Source organism: Lutjanus erythropterus, chromosome 15, assembly GCF_056507025.1.
Source record: "Lutjanus erythropterus isolate fLutEry1 chromosome 15, fLutEry1.hap2, whole genome shotgun sequence".
Classification (NCBI taxonomy): Eukaryota; Metazoa; Chordata; class Actinopteri; order Lutjaniformes; family Lutjanidae; genus Lutjanus; species Lutjanus erythropterus.
In genome coordinates this window covers 29,301,329-29,320,299 of record NC_139331.1, presented here as the reverse complement: position 1 = coordinate 29,320,299, position 18,971 = coordinate 29,301,329, and the positions used below count along the sequence as shown (strand labels likewise).

The 18,971-nt window shown below is 39.5% G+C and overlaps 1 protein-coding gene across 1 annotated transcript; it reads right to left on the bottom strand.

Annotated features, from left to right (window-relative positions):
- Positions 1–1,249: 1,249 nt before the first annotated feature.
- LOC146314601 (acetyl-coenzyme A synthetase 2-like, mitochondrial) lies at positions 1,250–17,855 on the bottom strand. Its single transcript, XM_084737086.1, has 14 exons — positions 17,457–17,855; positions 16,230–16,326; positions 15,922–16,121; positions 14,624–14,799; positions 13,393–13,545; positions 12,544–12,691; positions 10,986–11,123; positions 10,045–10,137; positions 3,708–3,820; positions 3,097–3,223; positions 2,873–3,000; positions 1,760–1,823; positions 1,546–1,667; positions 1,250–1,447 (listed from the first exon to the last, which is right to left on the bottom strand). The coding sequence occupies exons 1-14, from the start codon at positions 17,770–17,772 to the stop codon at positions 1,250–1,252; spliced, it is 2,073 nt and encodes a 690-aa protein (XP_084593212.1). The 5' UTR covers positions 17,773–17,855.
- Positions 17,856–18,971: the final 1,116 nt, after the last annotated feature.

Sequence of the window (18,971 nt, the reverse complement as noted above, 5' to 3'; positions counted from 1 at the left end):
ATTCCCATTTTGTAATAAAAACACACAATGTTCTCAGCTCTTTAACTTCTATCAAGAGCAGCAGGTACATCTGTGGAATATACACACCATTTTAAAGTTGAGTTGTTTACATGATTTCATAAAAATTTTAATGTATGTACAATAAAAACAAACTATTGGGCGTCAGTCTTTTTAATTCAAGAGTAATGAGTGGATGGATTCTGCAGGATTGATACTACTACTCATTTTGTTTTGATTCCTTTAAAAAAAAAAAACTATCAACAATAACATTATATAAGTAAAAAGTGTGAGTGGCTGCATCACTTCCAAATGGTTTCAGTACTGTTTGTGTAAATTTTTTCCCCAATAAACAGCACTGAAAATACATATTTAGCTGACTGTGGAAAGTAAATGTAGTGTAGCAAAATGGACCGTTTGTGCCACGAAGCGGCAGCACCAGTTAACTTTTCAAACATTTAAAAACACACCCTGAAAGTTATGAGGGGGCCGAACAAAAACAAGATGATAATTATGCATTTTATTATCATTTTGTCGTAGTATTTCTGTAAAATGTCCAGGCTATTTTTTTCACTTATGAGCACAAAAAGTTTGATCCACGTAGTTTCCTCTTCTGTGTTTATGACTTAAGAACAGATGGAGAAAAAAGTTTTCCCAGGGTAATCTTTCGAAGTTCCTTTATTTTTCTTTTTTTTCTTTCTTTGAAACAGATTTTTTTTTTAAATTGGGTGGATTTTTTTTTCTAACTAAACTAAAAAGAGTTGTTTTTTTAATTCACAAGCCAAAAAAAAATTGCAATTTTTTTCCCCACCTGTTTTCATAGATGATAAAAAGCAACTTAAAATATATATCCTGACAAAAAAGATCCACCTGCAAGAAAAAAAAAAAAAAAAAATCATTTTAAAAAAAGCTAAATTATTTTTCCCACTTGCAAAAAAAATACCTGTTTAAAGATGAAAAAACAAATCAAGTAACTCTGGATAACCTTTTTGTCACCTGTTCTGTAAGTCAGGAGAGAAAACTATTTAAATCAGATTTACAAAAAATAAATCACCAGATTTTCTTTTTTTTTCACTTGCCTCAGGGATTCCGTACATTCGCTATTGTAATAAATTTGTTATTAACCGCCGGTATGTGTCATGTGATTTTCCATGATCGGCGTTTGCTACAGTAAAATTGTGATAAAAAGTATCGTATCATGTCAAGTTAAAAATCTGGTGTCGCCCATCTCGATGAAACCAACCAAAACCCATCATCGTGGTTGTTGTTGTTGTTGTTGTTGTTGTTGTTTACCACAGAGATTACGGTGACCTTGGATGATCTCTTGAACTACTGCAGGATCATCCAGCGTGCTGAGGTCACCCAACCCTCTCAAGTCTCGCTCCACCACTTTCCGCAGCACCCGGCGCATTATCTTACCTGAGCGTGTCTTTGGCAGACGCTGGACGAACTGTGAAAGTTAAGAAAAAGAAAAGACCAACTGGTTAAGTAAAAGTGAGTCTTAAATAATAAATAGTTTTTAATTTAAAGTCAGTGAGACAGAATTACCTGGATGCAGTCTGGACAGGCGTACTTGGCGATCTTTTTAGACACCATGTCGTTTAGCTGCCGGGACAAGTCCACCTCTTGGACGTCCACACCTTTTTTTAGCACCGCAAAGGCATACACACCTAAAATAAAGAAAAACTACTATGATAGACATCCACCCCTGTGAACTGAAAGACTTGGGACTGAATTTCACGGGAAACGATTTCTGGCTCACCTTCTCCTTTGATGTCATGTGAGTATCCTATGACAGCTGACTCAGCCACTGCAGAGCACTGATTCTGTAACAGAAATCACAGTCAGGAAAAGATTTAACAGCTTGAGCTGCGGAGAAAAAATCGTAAAAAAAAAAACTAACTTAAATGTCTCTTTGGTTAAACATTTGGGAAAATGACCTAAAAGGCAAATTCGAAGGTTCAGTAAGAAACTTTTATAAAGATAACTTTATTATATTTGCTGAAACTGTCACTATATTCTGACAGGAGGACATGAGACAAAAAATATGTGACAAAATCTGTTTCCTCAACCTCCAAGTGGCGTCCTCGTAATGGCATTTGCAAGAATCCATCGCAATAAAGTCGAAATGTTGAGAATAAAGTTGAAATGTCGGGAATTACGTTGAAAAGTCAAGAATAAAGTTGAAATGTTAAGAATAAAGAAAAAACAGAATAAAGTTGAAAGGTCAAGAATAAAAGTAGAAATGTTAATAAAGGTGAAATTTCGAGAAGAAAGTTGAAATGTTGAAAATAAAGTCGAAAAGTCAAGAAGAAAATTGAAATGCTAAAAATAAAGACAAAAAAGTTGAGATTAAAGTTGAAAAGTCAAGAATAAGGTTGAGATGTCTAGATTAAAATCAAAATGTCAAGAATAAAATCAAGATGTTGAGAACAGTTGATATGTCGACATGAAAAGAATAAAGTGAAGAATAAAGTTGAAAAGTTGAGAATAAAATTGGAATGTTTGGAGTTAAGATGAAATACCAATTTAGCGCCACCGAAATGTCTAAATTTCCGCTTATTTAATTCAATTTGATCAAATCAACAAATCATGACAGAAGTTATCTCAAAGGAATTTTTCATATAGAGCAGGTCTAGACTCTATTTTTTATAATATTATTTACAGACATCCAATAGTTCCCGCCAGGAGCGAGCACTGTGGCCGCTTTAATTAAGAACACGTTATTTCACTTGTCCAACAAAGATCCCAGTAAAATCCCCGTCAGAGATGAAAGCTTTCATAGCAGGCTAATAAGCTAAAGTTAGCATGATCCTCTAGACAAACATTAGCATGTTACCATTACATGAAAGTAGTAAGCAACACTTGACCGTACCACCACATCCTCGATCTCTGCTGTCCCAATCCTGTGACCGCTCACGTTGATGACATCGTCAAGGCGACCAGTGATCTGGTAATACCCGTCCTTAGAGCGATAGGCACCGTCACCAGTGAAGAAGTAACCTGTTGGCACAAAGATTAAGGGATTTAGAGGCTGTGAACTTTGAGAAACAAAACAGTGACGTTTGAATTTTTGTTCTTGAACACGTCGTACCGTACCAGGATAAGGCTGACAGTAGGTCTCAACGAATCTCTGGTGGTCGTTATGAATGGTTCGAGCCATACCAGGCCAAGGCTGAGCTATACACAGAGCTCCAGATGTGTCGTTTGAAGTCAGCACTTTCCCCTGAAATATTTAAAATACAGTGAAGTACTATTCAGTGCATTGTTTGGTCAGTCAGATACAAAACTTCAAATATATTCCTCTCAAAATGACAGAAAACAATCAAGAGTGCCACATTAAACCCCGTGAATATTGCAGCTCTGGAAATATTGCGTGTGGGTGTTTGTGTGCGTTTTTGTTGAGAGAGGGGGACGAGAGATCAGCTCAGAGACACCACTCCAACTGTCTGCACAATCTGTGCAACTGCAATAGCCACAAAGTAGAATGACAGATTTTTAATATGGAGTTTGGCACGCAGGGAGCAGGGCTGACGGCTGGGAGCAGGGTGGGTATCAAAAGTGACACAGCTGGTGACTGTTTTATAATCCTAATCTGACCCTCCCTGACGGCCGTTCCCAGCCATCCACCATTTGCAGGGATGGCACGCTACACACACACACACACACGCATTCACACACAGTCACACAAGTGGGGTTGAGCACCACACCTCAGTGTCCATGAGCACGGGCTTAATGCCAAAGAAAGGTCTCATAGCCATCCCTGGGACAATCTCTGCGTCTGGGTCTGATGGCCGCGGGGCGATGCAGATGCCACCTGTTTCTGAGAACACAGAGCAAAACAAGGCAGATTATAAACATATTAATTTATATTTTTGTTATTGTCAACAAATCCTTTAAAAAAGTCCAAACCCAGTCTGTTTTGCTCAGCCCATTAAAAACAGGTCACAGATATAGCATTTTGTTTTGGTGTTGGTTTTTTGTTAAATAATAAACAGCTGGGCATTGCAGTTTTTTTTAAATAAATATTACTTAATAATGACAAATCAAATATAGAATATTCTCTGTACAATGTGATGAGATCAAAGTGATGAGCTCAAGGTAGTGACAAGTAGCATCTGTAGAAAAATCCAAAGATGTTAATTTTGGGAAATTTTAAACAATGCCAACTGAGTGGACTAAGGTAGCAGACGGTCTGCTGTATCTGGCATCCATTGCGTCAAATTAATAAAAGAGCAGGCAGTTACAGATTAAACAAGTCAGCTAACACTATCATAAGTTATTGTTAGTGGGCGCTACTGTTAGCAAACAGAACCATTGTTGTTGTTAGCGGATACAACCAAAGTTATTTTTTGTGAACGCTACTCTTCGTGAGCACTACTGTTAGCGAACACTACTCTTAGCTACTGTTAGAAAATGCTACCATTAACTACTCTTAGTGAAAACTACTGTTAGCAGTTGTTATAGTTACTGCTAGCAGACTCTACCATTAGCTACTGTTAGCAAAAAGAACAATTAGCTATTGTTAGGGAATACAACTGTTAGTTATTGTTAGCGAACACTATTATTATTGTTCATTAGCACAACTGTTAGCGAACACTACTCTTAGCTACTGTTAGAAAACACAACCACTAGCTACTCATAGTGAATACTACTGTTGGTTATTGTTAGCGGACACTACCGTTAGCTACTGTCAGCAAACACTACCATTAGCTACTGTTAGTAAAAAGAACCATTAGCTGTTATTAGGGAACACAACTGTTAGTTACTGTTATTAAGCACTACCATTAGCTAGTGTTAGGGAACACTACTGGTACTCTTAGCTAACATTACCGTTAGCTAGTAAGTAAGTTAGGTAGAAAAGTGAAAGTTGGAACAGTTTAACAGTTATTAAGATTGTGGGGAGTTAGGATGCTTGTGTAATAGGCCATACATCTTCTATTTCAGTTAGGATAGAAACACTGACTCAGGAGTCGTTCATCGCTAACACCTTTTTTCCAAAACCAGGTCCTGATCCTAATTCACATGATTACCAAATAGTTAATAGCTGTATGTTAGGAATTTTCTGTCATATGGCCCCAGATAAATAGTGCAGTATAACACCCACCAGAAAGTCAGTGAACAAGTGTATTACGACCTGAACGGAAAAACATAACTGCAAATCATGTAGTGGAGAAAGTAAAACGAAAAGTGAAAGGGACAGAGGAAAGACTAGCAGAATATAAATGACAGAGCCAACTAACAGTTTGTAAATCTGGCATAAGCCCCTCTCATTGCTGCAGATGTAGATTGTGGAATTACAGCCATACTAAGTAAATTAAATGCAATTAGGTTTGCCTGGACCTCAGGCACCCTGGTAATCTGCCTGGTGGTGTTGGTGGCACCAGTGTCAGAGACGGCAGAGGGGACTCGTTATAAAGTAGGACACAACAGATGATCCCACAATAGCATTAGCAACTGGCATCCTGTTCAAATCAACTGTAACCGTGAGACTTCTGGACTAAAATCCCCTCCAAAAAAAATCATCAACGCTGTTCAGTTCAGCCTCTTTCTATGGAAAATAACAGGACAAAGATTTATTTAAAGTTGGCATTTCAAGAATAAAGTCAAACTGGTATTCAACTTAATTCTAGACATTTTGACATTATTCTCAATATTTTGACCTTACTCTCAATTTTTCAACTCTATTCTCAACCCTTCGACTTTATTCTCAACATTTGACTCTATTTTTCAACACTTCAACTTTGTTCTCAACATTTCAACTTTATTCTCAACTTTTCAACTTTATTCTCAACCCTTAGATCTTATTTTCAACACTTGGACCTTATTCTGAACAATTTTATTCTCAATGTTTCAACTTTATTCTCGACATTTCGACTAGTAGAGCGGGTCCCCACAAAAAAAGTTAAAGGGGTTCTTCAGATGGAAAACAACAGGGGATCCAAGATGGTTTCCTGAGGAACTCCGTCACTTGATTATAATCCATGACGGCGTTTCCTCAAACCTCAAGCAAAAAGGCTCCTCCAAAAATATTCTAGTGATTTTTATTTTTTTTATATGTCTACCGAGGAACCCTAACTTTATCAAATATCCTCAGCACAGCACATTTAACTCTTGGCAACAAATTAAAATAAGTGTATTTATATTTCCCAAAATGTCAAACTATTCCTTTAAGTAAATGTGTAAAAGTAAGACATGGAGATATTACAGTATGTTAATATTTTTTCCACTTTCTGTCCTCCTGCATCCTCTCACCTCTCCATTCCCGTATGATCCAACATGGAGGCCGTATGCCAACAGCGGATCAAAATCTAATTTTCTCTCTAAACAGGCTACTTGCTCTCAGATCAACCAAATGGCATTTTATGAATAATGCCACTTAGTCCTAATTGGAAACACTGGTCCAGGAAAATAACATGATAATATAATCCTTTTTGCTGAAGTAGGGTATTTGGGTCATATCTGTGTCTGTAATTCTCAAGCTCATGATGCTCTGATGTTTAATTATCGTCAATTAATTATAGATTTTTGCCATTTGTATGGTAATTAACGCAGCGTTGCTCCATTTGGTCATTACTTAATCTAATTTGAATGGACCGAGGATGAAACGCATAGTGTCAGTCAGGTCCTGTGTTCATCCACAAAATTGATTTTATTAGCGAAATCAGCTGATTTTAAACATGTTGTCATTATGTGTCATCATAAGCTACTTTAGGGAGGAGGAAGAGCAGTTATTTAGCAGCAACATCAGAGGTTATCTGTGGGTGAAGGACAGTTTTACTGCAAGTTTGTTGCGGCAATGTACTCTGCCACAATTTACACAGTCATAAAAGTTTACAGTATACAGTATATACTATTTAACTCTTAAAGTTATTAAAAACTTGTCATTTTTAAAACAGTTCTATTTTCTATTTCTCTCTCGCTACATATTCATGCAAACTGAAGACCACATTTACGTTTTCCATGGTTTTGAGAAGAGGTCAGAGGTCAAACTCAATCAGGACTCACCTTATACTGGAAAGTGCATAGACAGATCTGAGATGATGACTTTGATCCATCACTTTGCTTTGCTGTCAGATACCTTTTCTGATGGGAAACTGTGATTATATAAGTCAAACGTCGCACTCCTCAACCCAACCAAACCCGGTAGGCAAAATCAGCAATTTTACCGTGCAGAACCCCGAAGTTGGTGGTCCACTGCTGCCTCAGTTTGTTTGTGTGTTTGTGTAATTGTGTAACTTTGGAGTTTTCAAAGGTTAGTTCAGATTCACCAAAGTCACACAATAATACAAACAAAATGTAAGACCTATGCAGAAGTGGTCCAGCAACTTCTCTGTTCTACAATGTAAAATTACAGATTTTGCCTATGGAGTTTGGTTGGTTTGGAGAGAGAGCGATATTTGGCTTATATAACAACAGCTTCCCGTCGGACAAGGTTGTCTAACGGCAAAGTAAAGTGGTGAAAAAATACATAGTGTAAAATATAGTGTACACCCTTTTTAAGTGGCTGAAATACATTTTGATGCTGACCCTTCACAGCTGTACATTGCTTAGCTTCCATGCCTGTACTTCCCTCTGCTTCTCCAAACTGGGGATGTGTCAGCTGCCATCCACTGTAGGTAAAACACTTACCATGACACCTCATATAACCCCACTTCAAATAACCCAAACTATCCCTTTAAGAAACAAAAAAGATTCAGTTCATGCCTCTAGTTTCCTGCTCTGCTTCTAAAATCAGATGTTCTCCTCCAGGAGAAAAACATCTGGCTTGATTCGGGAGTCCCAAGGGGACAAAAACTTTCCCTCGCTTTCTGCCTGTGCGAGGCTGCGTTTGAACCACACACGCGCACGCTCAAGCATTGTAATGTTGTGTATGTGTACGCACAAATGACCACAGTTGTGATGTTACGTAATAGTGTTATTGTTGGGAGGACGGTGCAGACTGTTCTCCCCTTTAAGACTGACTGATGGACCGTTTCACTGCCTGCGGACGTGGCTGTTTGAGGAAGAGTTTGTGAACTTAAATGCCCTTTGTGGGGGGAATGTAATCTTGATAAAATGCTACTGTAGAGACTCACAGCATGAGAAACTAAACCAAGTTCAGTTTGAGCACAACACATCTGATTAGCACATCTGATGCAAGCCTGAAACTTTCTCTTTTGTTTTAAACAGCTGGAATTTTCTTTTTGTCTTGGTAGGTTGCAGTATTGTCTTCCAATTCAGGACACTGTAGACCTACAGTTTTCAAACATGAAAATCTAATCAATATCTCAACAACTATAGTTTGGATTGCCTTTAAATCTTGTTAAGACATTCATGTCCCCCTAACAGTGAATTTTAAACACTTTGTTGATCTCTTAACTCGTCGTCTATAGTGCCACAATCAGGTTTAAATTTTAATTTGTCGGATACTTTGGTTCATGACTTAATACCTACAAAATTAATGACATTCCCATCTGCCTCATGTTAGCATGCTGACATTAGCACTTAGCACGAAGCACCACTGTGCTGAGTTGTCCCAGTGTCAAAATATGAAAGAGATTTAATAATGCTTTATTATTTCCAGCTCGACATTTTCATTCTGGGAATCCACCAGAGTAGTTTAACGTCCCCCCTCCCTCAAAGCCCACTTTCTTCTGATGGGCCAACTGCTGATGAGCCGTATGAGCACAGCATCAACACACAACTTTATCCACTGATTTTCGTGAAACTGGATTAAATTTTCCCTGTGATGTGCTCCTGCTGCTCTGCCTCGACTCAAGGCGATTTACGCTATAGAGTTTTCTTATTGTCAGACAGATTTACATGTTGTTAACGGCTACTTTAGCCACTAGTTGGCTAGTTAGCTCAGAGATCGGTCAGGCTGTGCAAGATTACAGCACCCAGGCCCTCTGAGCACCATCTTAGCATGGAAAATAGCAATATGAGGCAATGATTGTGATTAATTTACTGTTTGTAAGACCACAAATGAGATAAGAATTAGGTTGGAAAAACGATAGAGACAGCAACGATAGATTGTTTCTGATGACTGATTATTGTACACAAGCACACAACTTCATAACTGTATTCACTGGAATTGATTGGTTGAAACTGGATCATATTTTATGGGTGAAATATTTTCAGTTTTTTTTCCCTCTCTCTGATGTCATCTGGCTGCTCTGCCCCAATCTTCGGTAACTTAGCGAGTTCCCTGATGGACAAAGATTTACTTTTGTCAGTGATTAGCTACTTTACCTGCTACCTAGCAGCAGTAGTTACCTTAGCAACAAGTAAATCTACCTGTACATCAGAAACTTTGTAAATCACAGACAGTTGAGCAGCAGCAGGACATCAGAGGTAAAAACAGAAAATATGAAACTCCTTCACAACTGAAAAAGCAGACAAACTGAACACACACATGATCCTGAGCAGAGTGGTCGAATGAGGATGAGTGGGTGTCCGTGCTGTGCAGGCTGTGTTGTGCCTGGAGCAGATGACCATATAAAGAAATACATCATGTGCCAACGTCAGCTGTTGTGCAAAGTAGAAAACAATCACTGAGAACGTTGCCTTTAGGGCAGTCTGAAACCTGAGCATTATTCCCACCTTCTGTTTACCTAATTATTTGACACTTGGACCATGTTTAATATGAAGACCCAAAATTAAATTCATGCAAATTCAACAAATCCATGTCCAGATGCACTTCTTCATTTACAAATAAAGCAGATTTTTATTATTTCTGTATTCCTGAGCCTTTTTGGAAAGGTTAATTAGAACACTGAGAACAGAGAGTACAGCTTTATTCTCCCTGGAACAAGTTGCCTTTGCAATTTTCTCTTGGTCCAAGAATTTCATTGCAAAAAATGCCTAAAAGCATTGCAACATGAATACAATTCTTTAAAAACTGCCATGAAATCAAGCATTTTGGACCACAACAATCCCAAAATGGTCTGCAAAATGTTGGAGGTCCCCTTTAAACTTACACACATTATTAGTATTAAAAACAATATTTGATAGCTCTTTTGATACAAAAGCAAAAAGAAACACATTTCAGTGTGTCATGGTTACCTGTTTGCCACCAGGTGTCCACCACAGGACAGCGTCCGTCCCCAACCACTCTGTGGTACCACTCCCACGCCTCAGTGTTGATGGGCTCGCCCACTGCACACAGACAAGAGCAGCTAAACTCATATAATGTAGTCATTAGGTATATTTTTATGTGCTCTGCAAAACAAACTGTGAACTGATGATGCAAGAAAACAGTGAAACAAGAGAAAAATATTTCTGTAAAACAAAGAATGAATACATCTGTGTTGTTTCAGAGGAGGATTTACATTCTTTATGTTAAGCTTTGTGTTTTAACCTATAAGCTTCATGTTTCAGTGGAACAGGTGCTGGTGTGTGTGTGTGTGTGTGTGTGTGTGTGTGTGTGTGTGTGTGTGTGTGTGTGTTTGATATGCTGGCATGCTGGACTTTGCTGTGGACACTGCAGATCACTGAGGCATGTTGACATACCAGTCTGGCTTGACTTTCAATATGCTTAAAGTATGTAACACGTGTGTGAGCTTTGAGGAAAGGAATTTATCTGGTAACTCTGCAGAACATGAAACAAACACTGTCGACAATCAGAGTGAAGTTTTTACACGTGAGAAGTACCAAGTAGTGTTACTTGTTGCAAAAAGGAGAGGTGACCATTACTACATGAATGAGAACCAAGTTGCAAAAAAAACCTCCCTCTAATAGTGAGCTCTTGTGCACAAAATAATAGTATTTCTTAAAGATATTTTTTTTGGGCTTTTTGCCTTTATTGATAGCGAAAGCTGAAGGTATGACAGGAAAGGAGGGTGAAGATAGAGGGGATGACATGCAGCAAATGAGCCACAGGCGGGATTCCAACCGGTGGCCGCTGCAGAGGACTAACAGCCTCAATACATGGTGCGCACGCCCTACCAACTGAGCTATAGGGGCGCCCAAAATAATAGTATTTCTAAGCATCATGTTGTGCGTACCAGAGCCGAGAGTCTTGAGGGTGGAGCGGTCGTATTTGTGCACCCACTTGTCTCCGTACTTGAGCAGCAGGCGGATCGCCGTGGGAGCCCCGTAAAACTGGTTTATCTTAAGTCTCTGAACCATCTCCCAGTACCTTCCTGTGGACAACAAAACACGTATAAGTCCAAAGAGATGGCTGACAAGTTAGTGCAGCCTCTGATGCAGTCTATCACTTGATCTCTTTTAGGTAGACTTCACAATCTGATTGGCCTCTACAGTTGTTTTTAACTGGTTTAAATAGTATCATACCGATAGAGATTTATTTTATGTGAGCATGTTCATCAGAAAGCTATAAAATGGATTGTGGTGTTCCTCAAAGCTCAATTTTAGGTCCGACACTTTTTAAACTTTACATGCTGCTACTCTGAAACGTCATCAGGAGGCACAGACTACATGTCCACAGTTACGCTGATGATACACAGCTGTCCACTGCAGTGTCTCCTGATGACTCAGGTCCAACTGATGCATTTTAACTGTATTTTAAATATCAAGTCATGGATGGAGGAGAATTTTCTTTAGCTCAGTCTGGACAGAACTGAAGTCTTAGTTATTGGCTATGAAACTCTGCAACTGCAAGAACTGGTGCTAAACTCCTGTCAAAAAGTGAAAAATGTCATTTTGACTGCTGTAATGCTCTACATTCTGGTCTCCCTAAGAAAAACTACAGTTCCAACAAAACTCAGATGCACATGTTGACGAGGACCAGAGAGAGAGCACACATTTCATCAATTTTATTGCATTTTGTTTGTATGAAAAGTGCTCTGATATATCAATCAAATCAGAATCAGAAACTGGAGGTTTGACTGAAGCTGTAGCCGGAGAACCGAATCAATCAGTTAGACTTAATTTATGAAGCACTTTTCATACAAACAGAATGCAACACAAAGTGCTTAACAGAATAAAAGAATATCCCCACCCCTCCCACCTACAGCAATGACTGTATTTGATAAAGCACTAAGATAAGAACAGCACTCATTAAATACAGGAACTGAGGAAACGCTGACATAAGTAAGGAAACGTCAGAAAGACATAAAATAAAAAGATGTGCCAGCTAGTAAAACAGATTAAGATGCATAAATAAATATAAAGTTGAGGTACTGTCATTGAGAACCGTTTCTCCTTGACAATAACACGGTGTGTGTGTGTGTGTGCTGACACATATAATGACTGTGTCCTGACTCCTGTGTATACAGAAGTACTAATTTTAGTGTTGAGTTCAAGTTCCACTGTAAACAGTTATTCATAGCAGAGACACAAGCATGCAGAGCTCTTGGGAAACAACAGGAATACTTATAAAGAGTTTGCCAACACACTTACACAGAACATAACATTTTATATTAACATGACAGTAAAAATGTCATAATAATGAGCATTAGAGCAAATAAAAATGACTTAAAGCTAAAACAAACTGGAGGATTTACTGCTACTGAAGCAGTTTAGATTTTTTTTTTTTGTTCTGTATTTGTTATGAATTTGCTGATCAGTCTGATAGATTCGTACATTTGCTCACGTCCGTACCTGGGTCGGGGTAAACAGGAGTGCTCTCAAACAGGACAGTGGTCCCCCCGTTGGCCAGGGGCCCGTAGACACTGTAACTGTGTCCAGTTATCCAGCCAATATCTGCCACACAGCCGAACACGTCTCCGTCATGGTAGCTGAAGACGTACTGAGGACGAGAGGGAGGATTAATGTGATTCCTTTTGTACTCCTAAGTAACCCATTTAAAGGGATAGTTCAGATTATTTGGAGTGGGCTTGTATGTGGCACCCATCCATGGTCAGTGTATTACCTACAGTAGATGGCGGTCGCTCCTCTCTGGATAACTACCTCATACAACCCCATGTCGAATAATCCAAACTATTCCTTTAAGTTCTAAGGTACATTCAGGTTTTGGAGCCACATATACTGCCATCCAAATGACGTCTTTTTCAGCGATGTCCCTGCTTATTTCAGTAAAACAATGTCATCGCTCATTCTGCAGATGTTACAAGAGCGTGGCTTCGTAGTAAAAGAGTTCAGGTACTAGACTGACCTGCCTGCCTGCAAAAAACAGTAAAGTTAATAAGTTTGAGCCACAAATATCGTGTCTTTGTAGGGTCTTTAATCACATGTAGGCCAAAAAGTTTTTGCAAATCATTGCATTCTGCTTTTTTTTTAACAGTTTAAACAGCATCCCAACTTTTTAGGAGTTGGGTTTGTCCATAAATACACAATCCTAAAACTACTGTAGAGCAACATTTTTGTGAAACTCCTCTGTAACCTGCTGTGATCAGGCTGAGATTTCCTCTGCAGATGGTCAAACACTGGATTATGGATCTTGGCAGACTGCGGCTTTACACTGTGTGATAAAAAAAAAAAGATAAATACCCGGTGTGTGAGTGCGGCATACAGCAGGTATCCAGCCTGAGTGTGGACGACTCCTTTGGGCTTCCCTGTGCTGCCTGATGTATAAAGCAAGAACAAGACATCTTCACTGTCCATGGCAGCCGGCTCACACACCACGTCCTCCTTCATCATCTCCTGCACAACATGGTGAATTGGAAGGAAATCGCATTTTATAAACACAGCATAGTAACAGAACAAACTTTATTGTTTTTCCTAGTTGCAACATCATCTCTTGTTGACTGATATCGTGTGCAATACATGCAAGAAGAGAAACAGCGTAGTCAAACCATCCGACAGATGTGTGAATATCACTGAATTTAGAAACAGCGAGGCACAATCTACCCGAATTTGTAAAATACTGGGATGAGAAAATGCAAATATTTTCATTTAGCTGTTTATTTGCCTCTTCGTCTAACATTTCTAATGCCATGAGATCGGAATTCATTTTGCGCTTGCTGTCATTCTGCTTTCTGTCCAAACTCCCCACAGCAGACACCTGTAAAAAACACGTGAAACCCTCATTTAAATACTGCTGTCTCCACTGTGTTTGCACCTGTTGTCATTTAAGCAGTTATTCTTATTTGATCATCCGCAAAAAGCACAAGATGATACTTTTTCTTTTTGTTTGTTTGCTTTTCTGCAACAGCATCACAGGATTTGCCGGATACATGGACAACTGTGTCGTCAGCATACATCTGAAGACCTGTATCAGGGTAAGTATCTGGAAGGTCATTAATGTACAAACTGAAAATGACCAGAGAGAGTTCCTTGGGGAATTCCTGTATGTTATTTATCACCACACACTGTTTGTGACCCTTTAAATATGAATCAAACCATGATAATGACCATTTTGAAAAACATTGAGAGCTTTAATGTTGGGATGTTTGCACAGTTGTCATTGTCTTTTTTCCTCTGCTAAGAAAAAAACTGATCCAACTCCAAAACAGCTACTAATGGACCTGGTAATAAGTCTGTCAGCTGCTGTTTTCAACATCCAGAATGAGATTTCAACCTCAAAGATAATTTTTTATTTACTTAGTCCATTAATGCTAAATTAAATATCAGAAATGTTGGTTAAATTGTTAATTTTCTCTGCATTTTTTGCTTAATAAACATTTTAAAAAATCTTAATTGGTCCACTGAAAAGTGACACGGTGCAGCCGCGGTCCTCTGCGGTCGACATTAATATCTTAATCGAGCTCTGCTCTCTCACCTCCTCCATGGCGACGTCCCTGGCTGTCATGGCGACCGGATTCTCTGTTCTCATAGCAACAAACACCTGCTGTACCGTCGGGCAGCTCTCAACAGCCGAATCCACCGTCTTCTTCAGCTCGGCGACCTTACCCCCTCTGACGCCCTGGTTCACTGTGATGACGGTGCTGGATTGAGCTGTAAACGTGATGTTTATGAGATCAGTTCAACTGCACTGTTATCACAACAAATACTGCGATACTGCGGCTCAGGACGTACTGGAGGTTAAAAAAAACAATAAACCCTGTTAAACAGCAAAACTGAACCTAACTGTGTTGGGATTTATCAGAAAACACACACTGAGGGTGATAAAGGAAAAGCCAAGGAATAATTTATAATAGTACAAGGTGAAAAGTGAGGAGTATGAAATGAAAAGTATTTTGTTACAAATTACAAATATTTACTCATCAAATGTATGAAATAAAATGGCTCCTTCAATCACCTTATAAAGTTGTTACGTCCGATATTCACTACTTTTAGCTCTGTGTTTTTTTTAGTCTCCACCACTGATGGATGGCTCCACTTCCTCAAACCGGCTCCTACACACTCTGACTCCATGAGTGTGACTTCGTTGAACATTATTTCATTATGTCAGTCTGTCATGTGTGCCCAAAAATGTCTATCAAAATACAACACAAACACAACAGAGGTGCTGCACGTGAGAGGAGTGTGTTGGTTTGTGAGCCTGCGTCGATTGTTGAGGGGTTTTATAACCCACTCGCACTTCAGGCTGACTGGTTTGGGACGACACTCAATGTGGTGGACCCTCAACGCAAACAGAGTGAGAGTGGGTAGGTGCAGAGCGTAGGGGCCAGTTTGGGGTTGAGCCCTAAAGATGGACGCCATGGCTCTACTTCCCCATTACACTGGTCTCCAATTATTTGTGAGAAATACCTGCGTTCAGCCCTGACAAAACGTTTATTTAGACACATTGAACACACTCCTGTTTCTTTAGCTGGTAAATGATCCACTATGTTCACCAACTTAGTGCTAACTTTGTTTGGTATGAGGCAGGCAGGGCACAGCTGGTTTTTAAGCGTTTGGGAACAACACTGATGAAAGACTGAACCAAAGCAGTAAAGTTGTGGGCTATAAAACCAAAACAATGAGCTGAAAGACAATAAAATATCCCACAGAGCTAAGAGGAACTAAAGAGTCGGGGGTGTTTATTCTCTGTGGGTTGTCTATCGATACGTGCAGCTGGTGAAAATCTGTTTCCAGACTCATTCCATCACTTAAACGTCATCTCATCTGTCTCACCGTCTCTGATTCGCTCTGCGAGGGCCTCGGCACTGAACCCTGCAAACACCACGTTGTGGGCTGCACCGATACGGGCACACGCCAACATGGACGCCACAGCCAGAGGACAAGGAGGCATGTAGATGGTGACGCAGTCCCCCCGCTTCACGCCATGCCGCCTTAACAGGTTGCCCAAGCGACAAGTCATCTCCAGTAATTGCCTGCAAGAGACATAAATGGACCATACTGCACTACATGAGGAGATACATGGAGGAACACACACACACACACACACACACACGCACATACACTAAATCCAACCTGCTGACCTGTAGGTGACCTTGACCTCTGACCCCGGCTCATCTCTCTCCCAGATCAGAGCCGTCCTCTCAGGACTGGTGTGCACATGGCGGTCCAGACAGTTCACTGCATGACACACACAGAAGTCAAATTAGCTGCTTCACTCATCAACACATCAGCACGGTGCGTTCAGGGTACTCTTTGCAAAGGTGCGCTGATCGTGACTGGTTTGCACGGTGATGACTTCACCGTTACTGGACGTCTTCTATTTAGAAGTGTTCCTCAAAAAGCAGCATGGAAAACTGTGTCTGTCAGGAGGAAGTTAAATCACAGTCTGCTGCCTCAGAGTGTGATTTGATGAATTTCTTTAAATTAAATTCTCTGATTCCACCTTCTTAAAAGGGAATATTTTCTGATGTATTTACTCTACAATAATTTGAATATCTTTGGTTTGTAGACAAGTTAAGACATTTAAGGGCATTATCTTGGGCTTTGGATTTAATATTCAACCCACCATACCAACAGGGCACCTGTGAAAGGCATATAGTCCCATATTAAGTTAGCAAATGTTAGCAAAACATCAGCTAGCTAGCTAGCTAATCTAGGCTACATTTACTGTGAGCTAGCTAGTTAGCTTGTGTTTCGCTCTGCACTCTGTTTTTTCATGGACTTTATGCACCGTTACCTTTAACAAATTATGGATTTTGCTGCATTAAAACACTGTTGGAAATATTTAGGATATTACTTAACAAAATATACAACATATGTCAAGCATTTCTTTTAAAAAGAAATGTTAAATATTATATCTTTAAGTGAGATTGTTAGTTACTATAGCAGTAATGTGATTACTTTGTGGTGTGCTTTTATTTGTGATTCAGTGAGTTAATATGATGTTTTTCAATGTTACAACTGTCTCCACAAACAGGTCAACTATAACAATGACTTCTTGCACTAAATTTAATATTACAGTCTTGTTCTTATTAGTGAAAATACATAAATTCTATTATCAATTAGTGCACATATATATGTGTGTAAGTGTTTCTAAAATCAAAAGATTATAGTGCATTTTGTAAAGTCTGTGAGTTATGAAGGAAAATGTACAAAATGTTATAATAGGCCCCAGTCTCCGCTACTTTTACTTTTGTCATTTTTTTAAGTTGCAAAACAGTTACCCTTCAGGAGAAAATATGGCTGCAATTGAACTTGAATCTAATTACTGGTCTCAACATTCCGATTAAATGTGGATGTAATCTTACCGGACACATTCAGTTTTCCTCCCTCAAACCACTTGACCCTGCCCCGGCTCAGATCACAGTCCTGCACCGTGCTGAAGGGACTGATCCAGCTCAGTCTCTGACGCGCCGCAGCGGCCCAGAAGCTCTCACCGCGGGAGACGGAAAACTCCCGCAGAGCCGAGCGGTCCGACACCGCTTCAAACCCCGCAGCCTCCGGCATGAAGGCCGTTACGCTGCATCTGCTCCGTCCCAACACATGGAAATAAGAGCTGCAGACCCGACGACTGAGGACCGTAACGACGCACTTTGAGGCGCATCCGCGGGGCCGCCACATCATGAGAGTTAAAGTAATCCGCGCTATAAGAAATGATGTTTGCAACGCATTTCCTTCTCAGATAACACTGCGTTTAAGAAACTTTGGAAGATGTAAAGTGAAAGGGAAAACTTGGAAAGTCCAGGGAGGAAGGGCTGGAGGAGTGATGCTTTTAAGGGCGGTACAAAAAAACCCATGTGCCAACACTTTATTTCTTGGAAAGTATTAAGTAGTCGGCTGCAGCGGGATTTCAACATCTGTTGCAAAAGAAAACTTTCTTTTTGTGCAACATGCAGAATTTTAGTATTTAAAGGTCCTCTCGAGACATGTCACAAGACATGAAAGGACACAGTTTTGAATAATAGCTTGTGCCTGATATGTTTTATATTATAAAAAAAATGTAATCACCTTGTCAGGGGCGGATCTAGAGAAATATTCATGGTGTGGTGAGAGGGTGGCAAACAATCACATGTATCAATATTTGCTGAGAAAAGCCCCCAAATTAAGATATTTTAACTCCAAAAGTAAAGCATTAAATAGCAATACCTACAGCTGGCAGTTAGAAATCAATTAACTGTTTCTGTATTTTTCCAAATACATGTCTTTTTGACCTCTAAATTTTACCAGTGGCTTAGTCTCGAGTTTAGGCTAGATAGGGATGCCAGTTTTTTTTAAAAAAAGAGAAGTCTATAGAAAGACAATAAAATAGAGAATTCAAAAACTTCTCTTCCATACAGTTTTTTAGCCAAAAATGGCTCTTTTAATTGCAAAGGTTGCAAACCCCTGCAAAAGAGCATCATTTTTGCTGCATTCACTTGCACTCAGACTTCAGAGTTTCAATAAATTTTCCACCAGCCACAGCTTTTACCTATATACATATATTTTTAACTAGAGCTATCCAAAACTGGGATGGCAGCTGGGGTGGGCAAGGCATCTTTTAGGGGTGGCAGCTGCTGCCCCCTGCCTCCTTTCCAGATGCGCCCCTGCACCTGGTCAAACATTCTTCAAATTACCACAAAACTGTTTCCCCTCATTTAAAGAGACTTGACCCCTTTAGCATTTGATATGAAAACAGTCTTCTGGTGTCAAACTGCACAGTAAAACTCCAAGTAACAAGAAGCAAAACACATTTTTGAGTGGAAGGGGGGTTTTAGATATCAGTAAATTTTAATTATATGCTACAGATACATTTATACAGAGACAAACACAGATATTAACTGTAC

What these genes read in the sequence shown, in the direction of transcription:
- LOC146314601 (XM_084737086.1), bottom strand. Translation starts at nt 17,772, where the DNA reads ATGATGTGGCGGCCCCGCGGATGCGCCTCAAAGTGCGTCGTTACGGTC. An exon ending in CAGAGATCGAGGATGTGGTG is followed by an intron (nt 1,824 to 2,872) that starts GTACGGTCAAGT and finishes TTTCTGTTACAG; the next exon opens with AATCAGTGCTCTGCAGTGGC. An exon ending in ACATGACATCAAAGGAGAAG is followed by an intron (nt 1,668 to 1,759) that starts GTGAGCCAGAAA and finishes TCTTTATTTTAG; the next exon opens with GTGTGTATGCCTTTGCGGTG.